The 16,357-nt window shown below is 28.6% G+C and overlaps 2 protein-coding genes across 2 annotated transcripts; both read left to right on the top strand.

Moving 5' to 3' along the window:
* The first annotated feature begins 2,514 nt into the window (after nucleotides 1-2,514).
* Nucleotides 2,515-4,471, top strand: LOC132934525 (transcription factor Adf-1-like). Its single transcript, XM_061000843.1, has 2 exons — nucleotides 2,515-2,653; nucleotides 4,308-4,471. Exons 1-2 carry the CDS (start codon nucleotides 2,515-2,517, stop codon nucleotides 4,469-4,471), a joined length of 303 nt encoding a protein of 100 aa, XP_060856826.1.
* A 9,237-nt stretch (nucleotides 4,472-13,708) lies between these two features.
* Nucleotides 13,709-16,326, top strand: LOC132953096 (uncharacterized). The gene is made up of 3 exons (XM_061025668.1): nucleotides 13,709-13,828; nucleotides 15,437-15,584; nucleotides 15,780-16,326. Exons 1-3 carry the CDS (start codon nucleotides 13,765-13,767, stop codon nucleotides 16,324-16,326), a joined length of 759 nt encoding a protein of 252 aa, XP_060881651.1. The 5' UTR covers nucleotides 13,709-13,764.
* Nucleotides 16,327-16,357: the final 31 nt, after the last annotated feature.

The raw sequence follows: 16,357 nt of genomic DNA on the forward strand, positions 1-16,357 counted from the left end.
TTCCGAACTTTTTTCTAATTTGACTGGACTATAAATGATAATTCATATTATTAAACTTCGTAAAGAAGAATTTTTTTCAAATAAAATCATAAAAATGTTAAAAATTATTATTATTAATTTATTATTATTTAAATGATTTATACAATTTCGGTGATTTTATATAATACATTATCTATATATTATGTCAATTATTATCCGTCTATCGTAAATAATTGTTTCTGTTGTCTGTTCCTTGTGCGTTATCCGTTGTACCAAATGTACGTTTGCAAGAACGAGATCTATTCAGAAATAAATACTATTCATAATCATTAATCTTTATTTCAGAAGAAAATTCCGGTGATTCAAATGACTCATTTCATAATAAGCCAATATTAGTAGGTGAAGAAATTGAAACTTGTGTTAGTTCTATTACAATAAAATCAAGTGAAATAATTCAGGATATTTCATCCGATATTCATGAACCTACATCTTCAACTAGTTTTGAAACATTTTTTCAACTTATAAATTGTAACGATCCACCTTCTTTGCCCCCAATTACGGATAGCGTTAGAGTTTACCTTGTAACGCAAGAACCAGATCAAGGTAAAGATGCTGATTTTAGTAAATCTATGTCAGACGATGGTCGTCGATTTTCCCCTTATTGGTTTAAAAAAACTTTACCGAACAATGAAGTTATAGATAGAAATTGGTTGATTTATTCTAAAAATAGTAAAGCCGTATTCTGTTTTCCATGCTGTTTATTTAAATCAAATACCTTAAAAACAGCAAGTATTGCATGTACAAACGAGGGTTTTTCGGATTGGAAAAATATTAATCGTATTTTAGATCACGAGAAATCGGCTGATCATAGAAATCATTTCTTACAATGGAAATCTCTTGAAAATAGGTCGAAAAACTCTCAATGCATTGACGATAAATTACAAAAGGTGATTTTGCTAGAAAAAGATCGATGGCGTATGACGCTTCGTATAATTTTAGACGCAATTTTATTTTGCACAAAAAATAATTTAGCATTTAGAGGATCCAGCACAACAGTAGGAAATAAACATTCTGGTATTTTTCTTAATTGAATAGAATTACTTAGCAAATATGGTAATATTCTAAAACAACATCTTGTAAATCATAACAAGGGAGCTATCAGTTATATATCTCCAAAAATACAAAATGAATTTATCTGTTTGTTGGGACAAACAGTTCGAAATAAAATATTATCTAAAATAAAAAAAAGCAAAATATTTTTCTTTGCTGTTTGACTGCACTCCCGACGTGTCACATAATGAACAAATGGCTGAAGTGATTTGTTATGTTGATATTGACAATGGAAAAATTACAGTTGAAGAAAGTTTTATAGATTTCATAAACACGGAGGAAAAAACTGGGGACGGGTTGGCTATGGAAATATTAACAAAATTAAAAGCTGATGAACTTGATGTACAAAATGTACGGGGACAGGGGTATGACAATGGAGCTAACATGTCAGGAAAATACCATGGCGTTCAGGCAGTCATATTAAATAAAAACAATTTAGCCACATTCATTCCATGCGCTGCACATTGCCTTAACTTAAGTGGTGTACATGCAGCAACAGCTAATGTTAAGATACAATTTTTTTTCGATGTGATTCAGAAAATATATACGTTTTTTGTCAAATCGGATACATTAAAAATTTCATTGAAAGGTCATTCAGATACCAGATGGGCTTCAAAAGCACAAGCTGTTAAGGCCATGAACTCTTATTTGGGAATAAAAGAAGTATTTAAGGTACTACAAAATATTTCTGACTCGGAACTTAATTTGGAAACAAAATCAACACCTAAAAATTTACTTCAATTGATTAATTTTGACTTTCTTTGCTTACTTAATATTTGGAATCAAATTTGAAGTAGTATAGATCGTGTTAATCAAGCTTTAGAAAACAAAAGCTTATCGTTGGAAAAAGCTTCCAATTTGCTACTCGCGCTTAAAAATGGTTTGCAGGAAATTTGTGACACAACCATGGAAGACAATTTTACAACTGCAACAAAAGTTGCAGAAGAGTTACAAATATCGACAACTTTAAAGGAAACAAGAACAAAAAAAAGAAAAAGATTAGAACTTTATGAAACAGATGATGACGTGATAAATATCTCTGCAGAACAAAACTTTCGAATTACTATTATAGACTCAATACATAATCTTCTTAAGCTAGGGACACACTGTTCACACACCACGTGTTAACATGTCTTTACACGCCACGTGTTAACATGTCTTTACACACCACGTGTTAACACGCCGATAATTTTAAACCGCGTGTTAACCCGTTTATTTTTAAATATTATTCTGTTTTGTGATTATATTTATAACGCAACGTGTTCCCACTCGATTCCACGCCACGCGTTTCAAACAATTTTGAAAAACGTGTGACGTGTGATAGTAAAATACGACATTTTACTCCAGACATCGGTTGATGGCAGGCTTGCAATTGGTTAATCATTTATTTTCAGTTAGTTTCTTAAATATAATACATTTTTTATAATGTCTTCATTTGAAGAGTCGTTAATTGAAAATGTCCGCGAACACAAGTCTTTATACGATGTTTTTTCCGCCGATTATAAAGATCAGAACATTCGTAAAGAGGCATGGGAAGAGATTGATAAAAATCTTAAAATGTCAGGTAAGATATTAATATTTTAAAATATAAATATTTAAATAACTCTTTTTTAAACATCGAATTAATAATATTATTAATAATATGAAATAATACTTGTATATTGAATATTGATACAAATTGATATATTATACACGTTAAACCTATGATACTACCTATGAAATTATTATACACCATATTAAAAACAAATGTATACATGTTTATTATTTTTTTATTTATTGTATACAAATAATAAGGAATAATTTTTAATTTAAAATAATTTGAACAAGGAACACATTTTGTTATTTAGAATCGTTGATCAAATATTAATTCGTCCTCTCCGAATCATCTCGTACTGCCATGGTACTGCCCCAACAGATGACAAAAAAAAATCTTTATACTTCTCGCGTATTTCAAATGATTTTTGAGTGCTATTCCCTCTTAACGGTTCCATATTTTCAAGAACTTCGGTACTTTCATAATTATTTGTTTCATCCAATTGAAAATCATGGCTTTCGCATAACATATTATGAAGACAACATGCAGCAAGTACTATGTTGTCTACGGACTTAGGTTGCACTTGAATATTTGTTCTGAATACTCGCCAACGATTTGAAAGTATTCCAAACGCGTTTTCCACTACACGTCTTGCATGAGATAGTCGGTTGTTAAAAATTTTGTTTCCTTCATTACCACCCAAAGTTACCCTACTATATGGTCTCATAAGATATGGCTTCAAGGGAAATGCCTCATCTGCAACAATTACGTATGGCATTGGGTCTCCATTTTCTTCAATTGGTGTATCAGGTGGAACATCTAATGTATCATTTTCTAACGCTTTCCCTAACGCTGATTTAGCAAATACATTTCCATCAGAATTCCGACCATAAGAACCCACATCAATAGTTATAAACCTATAGTGAGCATCTACCAAAGCAAGTAAGACGATCGAATTTACTCCTTTATAATTAAAATATGCCGATCCACCATTTATAGGACATTGAATATTAATGTGTTTACCGTCAAGAGATCCTATACAATTGGGAAAATTCCTATTTCTTTATATTCCCTGCTAATATTTTGCCAATCATCTTTGGTGGGTTTCGGCATGTAGATGGGTCTTAATGTTTTCCAAATAACCTCACAGACTTCTTCAACGATTTCTCTGGTTGTGCTAAACCCCAGACGAAAACTGAAGGCTAAAGACCTATAAGATTCCCCGGTGGCCAAAAATCTGTAAATATTAAAAAGTTTAAATAAGAATGTTATACTTAAAATTTAATATTAAAATAATAATTTATTTATAATTAGTTAAATATAAGATATTTTTTTACACTAAAAAATTAGCTACAAAATATAATAGGAAAAAGGTATGATGACCTAAAAACTAAAAATGAATGGCAATACAAAATTACCTTAATAATTTTCAAATATATTACAACTATAATAATTATTTATTATTCAAAGATATAAGAATAATGCAAAATATATATTGAACAATAAATGTGTTTTCACCGTAATGTATATAGTATTATTTACGACTATTATTTACAATTCAATTTTAATATAAAATTATTAATATTAATTATTAATTCGTGCTTATGAAAAATTAAAAATATTCACTTAATATGAAATAAATTCATAAGTCATCAAACAAGTAATAAAATATTTTTTGTAATAGCTGAAAAGTGTAAGTCAGAATGGACTAAATTGCGAAATTGTTTTCTAAATGCTATCAGAAGACGTAGAAGTAAGACAAGTGGTCAAGCTACCAAGAATATTCCACCTTGGAGGTTTTCCGAACAAATGGAATTTATATTGCCCTTTTTGGAAAACCGAGAGTAATATAATATAATATTATAATAGATAAATTTAATATAATATGGAGGGTGCAGTACTGTATAGGCAGACTTGACAAACTAAATAACTTTTTTTCTAATCAATATATTTTAATTTTTTTCATTCTTTTTTAATACCTAAGAGAAATAAAAATGTAAATCTGATATGAAATTATCAATTTGTAAATTTGATTATTAGAAAAATGCTGATTGTAAAAACATGTATTTAAGCTTATTGTAGTTTGTCGTTTAAAATTTTTTTAAATCTCATTATTTTTTTTAAAATACTTTAAAATACTTTTCAAATTAATAAGCTATTTCAAAAAAATTCACATTTTATATAAATGTATTAAAAAATGAACCACTTAGTTAACTCGAGTTACACCGAAAACCAAAATCGATTTAGTCGAGGTCTATTGCATAAAAATAAGAAAACTTTATATCGAATACTAATCGTACAGGTAAACACGCACACACAAAAAATAAAGTAAAAATAATAATAAATAAAATTTATATATTCAAAGCTCCGCTCAGAATCAAAAATGTTGAATTATACGTATATCTCATAAGTCAATAAATTATATATAGATTATTGATTGCAACAAAATTAATTTAATTTGTTAGGTCTTCCTGGTCCACCCTGCATAACAATAGATAAATATGCATAAGACAGTTTAATATTATTTTATTTTATTTAAATATAATTTTAGAGTATATAGTAATTTAGAAACTGGTTCCTCCCCGAGTAGTATACAGAAACCAAACGCTGATGATTTTTCCGAAAAAACTGGTAATACTTCCTTCAATTTAAGTGCTGAATCACAGCCAGATACAATAAGCAATTCAGATGTAGACAACAGTTTGGAATCCAAAAAAGAAATTTCTTTGAAAAGAAAAAAACCAGATCATGCTGGAGAGTTGGTTGATATATTGAGGGAAACTGCATCCATAAGAAAAGAAAGATATGAAAAAAGCAATTTTCTGGGCATGATGATGTGGAGCTCTTTTACCTAAGTATGGCTAAAATAGCAAAACGTTTGCCTAAGGCAAAGGAGGCTAAACTTCGTATGGAAATATGCAATAAGGTTTCGGAAGCAGAATTGGCTCACTTAGTTGAGATTGAAACAGCCACTCAACCAAACACATCATTAAACCGTCAAATGCCCAATCCAGTATTTTATGAAACTCAAAACAGTCAAAACCAACCGGTACATTTACAACCTCAAAATTTGAGTTTGCATCAAGAATAGAGTGAAAGTAGTTGGTCTACCTTCTATCCAATCACTGTCAGATGAACTTGATGAATAATCCATAATGCAGTGACAAAGTGTACCTTACTTCTTTCGACAACAAAATGGTACTGACTGACAAAAATTTGCTTGTAAAGTGTGTTACCCAATTATTTTAGCATACGATGCTATCACATGCGTTGTATTAATGTGTACAACGCTGTCTCATACGTCTTACCACGGCGTGGTATGTAAAGGCATGTTAACACGTGGCGTGTGAATAGTGTGCCCGACCTTTACTCAGATGATATGGCGGTATGAAAAAATTATGGAAATTTCAAACGATTTTGAATTTCTTTCCGGTCATTCATTAACCAATATGAATTCACACGATTTGCAAAAAGCAGCTGCTGATCTAGGATTAAAATATAATGAAGATATAAATACTGCGGAAATAGTTCAAGAAATTAAAGAAACAGAAATCGCTAGTAAATTGGATTACGAAGAAGTTATTGACAAATTTTCTGACACAAAAGCAAGGAAAATATCGTTATAAATAATGATTATTTTATTTTTATTATTATTAATTATTATTTTGAAATACCTTATAAATAAATTTGTAAAATTCGAATTGATTTGTTTCCTATAATATAAGGTTGAGAATTATAAACTTGTGGCTAAAAATATTATTTCTTGTTTAGCTCGAAACCTAATTAAAAATTTACTGATTTTCCTAATCTTATTATTTTTTTGAAAAATATTAAAAACTGTGAGTGCGTCGAGTACCTATGAGTTTCGTATTATAGTTGGTACATATATAAGAGATCAGGTCTTTTTTATTTTCTGATTTTTTTTTCATATAGTTGTTCCAAATACTCCGGGTATTAATTTTCAATTTTTATTGTTACTTAACAAAATGCAAATCCTGTTGTTTAAAAAGCCATTAAACGTTTTTATTCGTTATTGACATTTCAGTAACTGAACTGTAATCAGCTTTTAGGCTTGAAATATACCTTTAATGTCTGTTGTTTGTGAGAAATGTACATGCACAGATTATATCAGGGGCGCGATTTACGATACACGATAGTAAAATTTCAAAATAAACAATGTGTAAATATAATTTTTAAACACATTTTGAGTAGGTATAAAAACATTTATTAAATCAAGTAGTTTCTTTTTTAAATTCGTTTTAATTTAGGTTACATTGGTTAACTTGTTATTAGAAAATGTTATATACAATTACAGATCCGGACCCCCATAATTTGACTATTTTTGAGCTGTTTACGGACAATGTCAGTTTTAAATTTTTTTAGTTTTTTTTTTTAGAAATGTCAATAAAATATTAGTTGTTGGGTTGCTTCCGGAACACGGTCAGAAAAATTAAAAACGGAGCACATTACTTGCACCGCGGTCGTGCGAAAAACAGTGTCCTGGGATGGTCGGACGCCGATTACTATGTCACCGAAAGCCGTGTGCACTCTAGATTCATTTTCATATCGTAGGAAATTTTCCCGGCTTTCCGAATATATAGGTATAATGCTTCGCCACCTTCCGGAATACGGTCAGAAAAATTAAAAACGGAGCACGTTACTTGCACCGTGGTCGTGCGAAAAACAGTACCCTGGGATAGTCGAACGCCGATTATTATGTCACCGAAAACCATGTGAACTCTAAATTCATTTTCATCTAGTAGGAAATTTTCCCGGCTTTCCGAATATATAGATTCAATGCTTTGCCACCTTCTGGAAACAGTCGGAAAAATTAAAAACGGATCATAGGTACTTGCACTGCTTCAGTACGAAAAACGGTTTTATAATATAAGTATTACAACTATAATAGTTCACTTAATGCTAATGGTGAATTTCATGGCGCCATCTTGTGGCTAACGGAAATATAAAGGGCAGGCGCCTGGAATATAATAAAATGCAACCGTGCATAAAAGGTTTCTTATCTCAAGTCGTCCGAGAAATAGTGCCCTAGCTTTGGTACCCCAACTTCACACCCGTCATTTTATGGATTCACGTGATGACGCAGACTCTATAAGCAACTTTTTTTGCTTTAGGCTGTTTCTCGCCGCTCTACCTTCACATTTTTTATTAATATTTTCCATTACAACTATTTATTATTATATTAATTACAACAACAGTCTGCAATTACACAATTTATAAAATAATAATAAATAACAAAATATAAAATAAATAATAATACGAATTTACGATATCCAAACTTCTCGAAGATAAAGATAATACTAGACCGATGTTTGATAAGACGATAACAGCTGTTAATGAATTCCAGTATACTACGATTACATACTAGCGATTTGTGGTTACTAGTAATAATCATACCACGGTTGTTTTGTGATTATAAAGTGATCAATCAATCAATTATCAATTATCATAATATTTACATATTAATTTATTATATTAATATAATTATAATTATATAAATTTTATTTTTTTCGTGATGTGGCCAAGCGTGCCATGTGGATGTACCTTGCGGACCAAAAATTACAATTTAAAATTTTGAGTACGCAAATGTATACCCTGCGTACCGCAAATGACGCCTCTGATAACATTTAGAGTTTAGATACGGATATCCCACATAACGACGCCACAACTCTTGGTAGCTCTTTTGCTGATGATACTCTCTGATAGTATGATACAAATAGGGTACTGAAACAGCATCTTTTCAACTACAAACTTGGTTCTTAAAACGTAAAATAAAATTAACGAGTAAAATGTTGAGCCATGAGAACATTGTTCTATTTGTTTTTGTTTCGTTTTTAATAATTATTGATAAATATTCTTCGCATGGTCAAAAAAGCTTTTTTTTCAAAATCGTGAAAATGTGCAAATCATTTTGTTACTGGTTTAACTTGTGTGTGCGAGTGCATAAAAAACACGCATATGTTAGTATTCTACCCATATACCTACTCACTGTTTAGGCCGGGAACGAACAATAATAGACCGTGCGCCCGGTATCCACAATACTTCGTATCGCACTAAAATAATGTAATAATTACCGACCGGTATGCATGTGTATGTGTGCGTGAGTAGCGGTGCGTTGTAGTTAGATTACCGGTAAAAGCCCCAAACAATAATTCCTTTGCAACTTTGTCTCTTAATGTGGATTCACGCAATTTACATATTTTACCAAATACAGACGCTGCACCTACCACTAGATGAGATAAAATAAATATTATGAATAATATGATTTAATATATCTCATAATTTTATAATAATTAATTAAATAATATGTAATTAATTTATTATTATTTTTATTATATATCTGGGGATCTAATGGACACGAGGAATCTATTTGACACAGAGATTTAATAGACGTTGAGGATCTAATGGACGATAGAGGATCTATTTAAAAGTTTTAAATAGACATTATCCACATCGATCTTCATGATTTTGAATAAAGACAAACAAGTTTATCATAATATTTTAACGATAAATTAATAATATTGTGTTTATTAACGATAATAATGCACCTACATTTTTTTTAACTATGAATACCATCCTATCATGAAGTTGTTTCCTTTATACGCGCCTGATAATACAAAATATAATATTTATTGATTAGATCTTATATTTTTAAACATATTTAGGATTTTACACTTTTATATACAAATTTTGATAATTTCAAACTAATAGTGATATTAACCGACTTTGTTTGAAGTAATCACTCTGTGCATTTTTGTATATATAGACGTACTGTAATAGTATAATATCATATGAAAAATGTGCATGTAGACCTGAACGTAGTTTATATTATAATTGCATGTATATTTATGTGTAAACGGGGCTTTTTTGTTGTAAATAATTTTAATTTATATATATATGTATATTAAATATGTTATACTATTGTTATATTTTAAGCGATAATCAAAACTAAACGAGAAAAATGTAGGATTAGTGATTACCTACCTACCTATATAGTGTAATAGTGTAATATACGGGTATGTACCTACTTGTATTGCCATATGACGTATGTATATTATTATCATACACTATTAATAACAAATAATAATATTAACTATATAGGTAGGTATATCGTATATTATGTTCTTAAATATTGTGGTATAAAATATTAAAATATATTAAGATTAGTTGTAAACATATTTTATTGGCTATGCAATGTAATATATCGTCAACATTTTGTTGTTGCACACGTCCTCATATTGTAGATTATTATTATAACAGCTAATTTTCTTCACAGAGTGTTGCATTTTTATAATATTTTATAGTTGTATATTGTTGAGTAACCTATATTGGGTATAATAGCGCCTGTAATCAATTGTATTCATAAATTAGTAGATTATTTTTATAAATTGAGTGTTTACCTATACCTAACTAATGCGTGTGTGCAAAAATACACAATATTTTAATCAATTGTAAATTTTATTGTTGTTGGTTGTAAAAATGTACTTAGAACCTATTATTTCCAGTTACAGATTTTAGATTCTGAGTGAAGCGATGAATGTATTGATTTTACAATGATGTGTGTTTTTTTAAAAATTTTTTTTGTGTCTGTCATTACTTTTTAGGACAGTAAAAGTGCTTGGATTTTCTTCAACAGTAACTTTTCTGATAGGTCAAAAGTAAAAATTTCTTAGTAGATTTCAAATGCGACGAAAAAACAAAAAAAAAATTAAGGAAAAATGGGAATTTTTACGCAAAATCTGTTTTTGAGAAAAACGATTTTGGTTTTTGGTGCAACTCTAAAACAAATGAAATTTTGATTGAATGTTTATATTAGCATTTTCTATACACCATAACATTTTCCAAATATTTTGACTTATTTTGAGCTGTTTACGGACATTTTCAGTATCCATTTTTTTTAGTTTTTTTTTTCCATAAATATCAATAAAATTTTATCTGTTGGGTAAAAAAGCTTGAAAATTTAATAGGATGCTCCTAGGTTATTATTTCAAAGGCAGATGAAAAAATTGAAAATCCTTAGTCACAGTTTTTATTTATAAGCATTTAAAGTTCAAATCTTGACAAAATACGGAAAAATCACAATAATTAGCAAATTATTTTGAGTTGAGAAATCATAAAAAATTGTCTTTTTAAATCTAAGATTTGAAAATGTAATAGAAGATTATCCATAAGTTTGTCTACCTTTATCAAAATAAAAAATGTCTACAAGAAAGTCAAATTAAATTTTTATGAGCGTTTGAAATTCATATTTTTACAACATTTGATATTCACTCGATATTTCATGTAACGATTTTCTTATTTTGTTGTAATTAAAAAACGTATGACTGTAGATACTTGAAAATTTCACTGAATGTTTGTATTAGCATTTTTTATACACAATAACATTTTGAAAATAATTTGACTCTTTTTGAGCTGTTTATAAACATTGTCAGTATTCAATTTTTTTAGTTTTTTTTTCTATAAATATCAATAAAATTGTATTTGTTGGGTAAAAAGCGTGAAAATTGAATATAAAGCTGATATATCGTTCTAATAGCAGCTGAAAAATATTAAAAATACTTAGGCACAGTTTTTTTTTATAAGCCTTTAAAGTTCAATTTTTGACAAAATTTATCAAATTTATTATTTAATAATTATTTTGTAGTTAAAAATTTATAAAATGTTCAACTTTTATAGCTTAGGATTGAAAATTGAAAACAGGGCTCCACGTAAATAGGTTATTTATAAATTACTTTATTCACAATAATATCATCAAATATACTTAGTATTATCATAGGCTGACTGACCGTTTTCGCTCAGAATCGTTTTTCTTATACAATGATATTATATCATTGAATTCAAATTTAACACCATCCATTACAGTGACCCAATTGTAACCTACTGTACAGCAGAGCGACATCCACTTACCTACCTTTTTTAATTTTAAATGTCTAAATGTGGCATTGGTTATTCAACTAAAATTGGATGTTGGTTCATCCGAAGTTAGGTTAGGTTATAAGGGTGGGTGTCAACTGTCCGAAAATCATATTTTCGAAAGTCTTGTGTTCGAAAATGTGTGTTCGAAAGTTCATGTCACCGAAAAATTGTATCATAGAAAAACCATGTGTTCAATAAGTCATGTGCTTGAAAGGTAATTTGTTCGAATAGTTATGTTTCAATAAAATTGTCAGACTAATCTAAAGTACATTAATATGTATTTTATAAAATATAATAAAACAAACCCACATACTAATGAAAATATAATAGTAGGTATATTATATTATCTATTAAACTAATCTATTTATTTTTCTGTGCCATGATTCTGCAACGTTTGTGGTTCTTGGCAAACCAAGATTTAGACGGTCAGCTACTGACCACATTTCTGGAGGAAACATTGGTGGATTACGCATGGTTTGTTTTATTGGTCTTCCTCTCAAACGCATACCGGATTTTCCCAAAACATACGTTTCCTCAAAATATTGTGATAATTGTTGTTCGGCTTCGGTTTTAAACAATGGTTTCAATAGTGTCCACCCATCTACAATCTTACACAAATACTCATTTGTAAAGTAAATTACAGTTCAAAATTACAAAATAATAATTATATACTAACCATATTAGCTGGTAAAAATGCCAAGGCAGGTATTTGCTTTGCTAATAAATTGAATTCTGGATCGTTCGAATACCTTGAAGAGAGACCAAGACTTTGAAGTTTTTTGTAAATGTTTTGTGATAAATGGAAAAAACATGCAGAATGTGTTGCGAGAGGAAACATATCATTTAATGCGTTAATTGCACCTTTTTCAAAATCAGTAACGATTTCTAAATCTGGATTATCATTAATTTTTTGATTATTATCATTGCAGAATTCTATTAAAAGTTTAAACATTTTTACGTAAAGTTCTTCTGTTTTTGAAGTCATTAATGCATATACAAGTGGAACAAAAATGTGTTGTGTTGTGTCATTTCCTAGCTTTATTAAACCGTGAATAACATATAATTGATAAAAAATATTTGGACATACTTTAAAAGTTCCATCTGCTATCCAACAGTTCGATTCTTATAAAAATGTACAATTTTCATAAGTCGTAAACAACAAAACTTCGTTGGTTTTTTTTACTAAAAATGCATTACCTGATAATGTTTTACACAAGTATAATGGTAAGTCAATCATATCTGCTGTTTGTGGCTCCAAATAAACATCATGAGAATGGTGATTTTCAGAAAAAATACAATTTTTGTCAATATAGTGTTCATTGTTTTCACAAAAAGTCCGAATTTTTGCACCACATTGTTTTTCACAAGTCCAATAAAAAATATGTTTATCGTCTATTTTTCTTATGTAGTCTTTATTTTTTATGTATAAATAATTATTAATACTTAAAACTACACCACCATGAATACTATTTAAAATTTCTATGTTCATTTTTAAAAGCACGTTATTTTCAGCAACAAAAATCAATTGCGTATGTCCGATGTCGTACTATACTGACTATGTTCCTGTCAACTATAACGTATTCTAGATAAAATTTTAACATGTATAGTATATAATCGCATAACGCATATTGTTATACTTATCAATTACTTATCGATTACCTACTCACGCAATACGAAAAACCTGTTTTCTGTGTGAGATATTGGATCATGTTCTAGAATTCTTAGTTTCGCAGTTTTTTTTTTAAATTCTAACAAATAATCTTTCAAACAACTTGTCGAACACATGGCTTTTCTAAGATAAGATTTTTCGATAACATGAACTTTTGAACACACATTTTCGTACACATGACTTTCGAACACACGGCCGTCGAACAGGCAACCGGCACCCAGGTTATAATAGCCTCAAAATACAAGTTATATCCAGTGTTCGGTTAGATAAAGATAAAGATAAAGGTGGTTTCACACGAAGCGAATGTTCGCGCGGCGAACGCGATTTTAAATCGCCGCGAATGTTCGCCGTTCGATACTTCGATCATTCAAATATCGACCACCAAAGTATCAATATTGTTGATATTATTTATTAATTTATATTAATTTAGTATACCCAGTTGTAAAAAAGTGAATTTTCAACAGTGAGTTAATCAAGTTAATATTTTCATATTTACTATCTTAAATTTAACATTCATATTTATTCATTTATTATTAATATGAGTTACGACGTAGAAGAACTTATTATAGAAGTATCTGTGGAAGATTCTATATGGAATATAAGTAAGTTATAAATATTATTTACAATTTCTGATAGAAAATTGAATATAGTTGATACCTTTGAGAGGTCAAAATTGAAAATTCAGTAGTTTTTGAAAGTGTCTAAAAACAAAAAAAGTGAAAAAATGCTTTTTTTTACACAAAACCAATTTTTGAAAAAATCAATTTTATTATGAAACTCAAAAACAAATACCGTAGACACTTTTTACTATTTTCACCAAATATTTATATTGCGTTTTCCATATAATATGGTGATGTTTTCGATATTTTTTAACTTTTTTTAAGCTATTTATAAGCTTGAGGAATTTTTCAAATTTTGTAAATTTTTTTTGATAAAAACTTCCACTTGGTAACAAAGCTTGAAAATTTAACACAAGAGTCCTCATAAGATGCTTTAATAACCGATAAAAAATATTAAAAATATATTATGTTATTATAAAATACAATTACTTTTTATACGCATTTAAAGTTCAAATGTTGACAAAATTCATCAAAATTTCAAATTTGTAAATTATTTTTGAGTTCAAAATTCATAAAAGTTTTCTTTTCAAAGGTGACATTAAACATTTTAATGGAAGATTCTCCCAAATGTCCCTACCTAAACAAAAATTGATTATCATTTGTAATTGTATATAGGTAACTATTCTTTTATTTATATTGTTTTCATAGAAGCAAAAGAATATCATGATAAGGTAGCAAAGCACATAAGTTGGATGAAAGTGGCAACAGCTGTGTTGAAGAATTTTGAAACTCTTGAAGAGACAGAGAAGCAGAAACAAAGTAATTAATGTTTAAAATAATTATAAATAAATTATAATAATAGTTTGCATTTAAAAAATAGTATTAATAATAATGCTACCTATACATGTTGATTAATTAATTTAAATTTTTGATTCTGAGCTGAGCGATGAATGTATTGATTTTACAATGATGTGTTTTTAATTTTTTTTTTTTTGTGTCTGTCATCACCTAAATTAAGACAGTAAAAATGCTTGGATTTTCTTCAACAGTATCTTTTCTGACAGGAAAGTGAATCTAGTTGATACTTGGGTGTGGGCCAAAAGTAAAAATTTCCAAGTAGTTTTCAAAATTGTTGTAAATATTAAAATCATTTTAAGCTTTTTGACGGACAATTTCAAATTTGTTTAGTTTTTTTTTCAAGCTAAATATCAATACAATTTTATTTGTTAGTCCAAAAAGAGTGAACATTTAATACAAAGTTACTGAATTTCGAATGTCACAATAGCAGTTAAAAAATATTGAAAATACCTAGGCACAATTTTTTTTATAAGCATTTAAAGTTCAAATTTTTAACAAAATTTATCAAAATCTCTAAAATTATCAATCATTGTAGGTAAATAAAAAATGTTCAGTTTTTATAACTAAAGATCAACAATTTAAAACAAAGATTCTCATAAATAGTTCATACTTTAACCAAAAATCCAAAAAATATATAAACAAAGTTATTTTTTACAGACATTTTAAATTCAAATTTGGACGAAATTACATACTATTTACACATTTTTTTTCTACTTATGAATCACATACTTCATTAATAATATATATATATATATATATGCAGACTTTTTCTATAATACATTTTATTTACAGTCCTTATACTCAAGAAAAAGTGGAAAAACTTAAAGGATACCTATCGGAGGAAATGCATTACAAAATCAGGGCAAGCTGCCAATAAAACTAAATCATATATTTATTCCAATATTTTGGAGTTTTTGAAACCAACAATGGATAATAGAAGGTTAGTGCTTTGATAATAAATACAATTAATATTTATATTAACTCCTTGCTTATACTTAAATAACTATTAATATTTAACTTATATTATAAATATTAAGTAAACACTTGATAAATAAATACTTAATACTAATTAATTTTTTATTTTGTACGGCGCATATATTTTAATAAAAATTAAAAAAAAACATCCTTCTTTTAGGACTGAAAGTAATTTTAATGATGATACCGATGACGATAATAATGGAATTGAAGATGATGCTGAGGATGAAGAACAAGCAAATGAAGAAGTAGAAAAAGAAGTGGAAGAAGAAAGTCATTCAAAAAAGCCCAGATTAGGAACATTAAAATCAAAGAAGTATGACCAAAAAATGTCACCTTTTGAAAATCAACTTGTTGATCTTATGAAAAATAAACAAACTAACAATGATCCGGATAAATTGTTTTTACCATCGCTTTTACCAAAATTTAAATTATTAAACGAAGACCAAAAACTCAATGCACAAATAGAAGTATTAAACATATTTCAAAAAATTATAAACCCACAACCTGCACCGGCTGCACCTATTCAACACGGACAACATTTTTCCATTCCCAACATTCAACCGTTTCGTCCATCATTAGTGAATTCATATGTACAAAACCCATCATCACACCCAATTTATACCCAAACGTATTCAAATTATCCTGCCCCTAATTCCCAAAACTGTCATTCTCCATATGATGATAACGGTTCACAAAATATCTAGTTGTTACCTAAAATGTTGTACATTTGTATTT

This window comes from Metopolophium dirhodum, chromosome 1, assembly GCF_019925205.1.
Source record: "Metopolophium dirhodum isolate CAU chromosome 1, ASM1992520v1, whole genome shotgun sequence".
Taxonomy (NCBI): Eukaryota; Metazoa; Arthropoda; class Insecta; order Hemiptera; family Aphididae; genus Metopolophium; species Metopolophium dirhodum.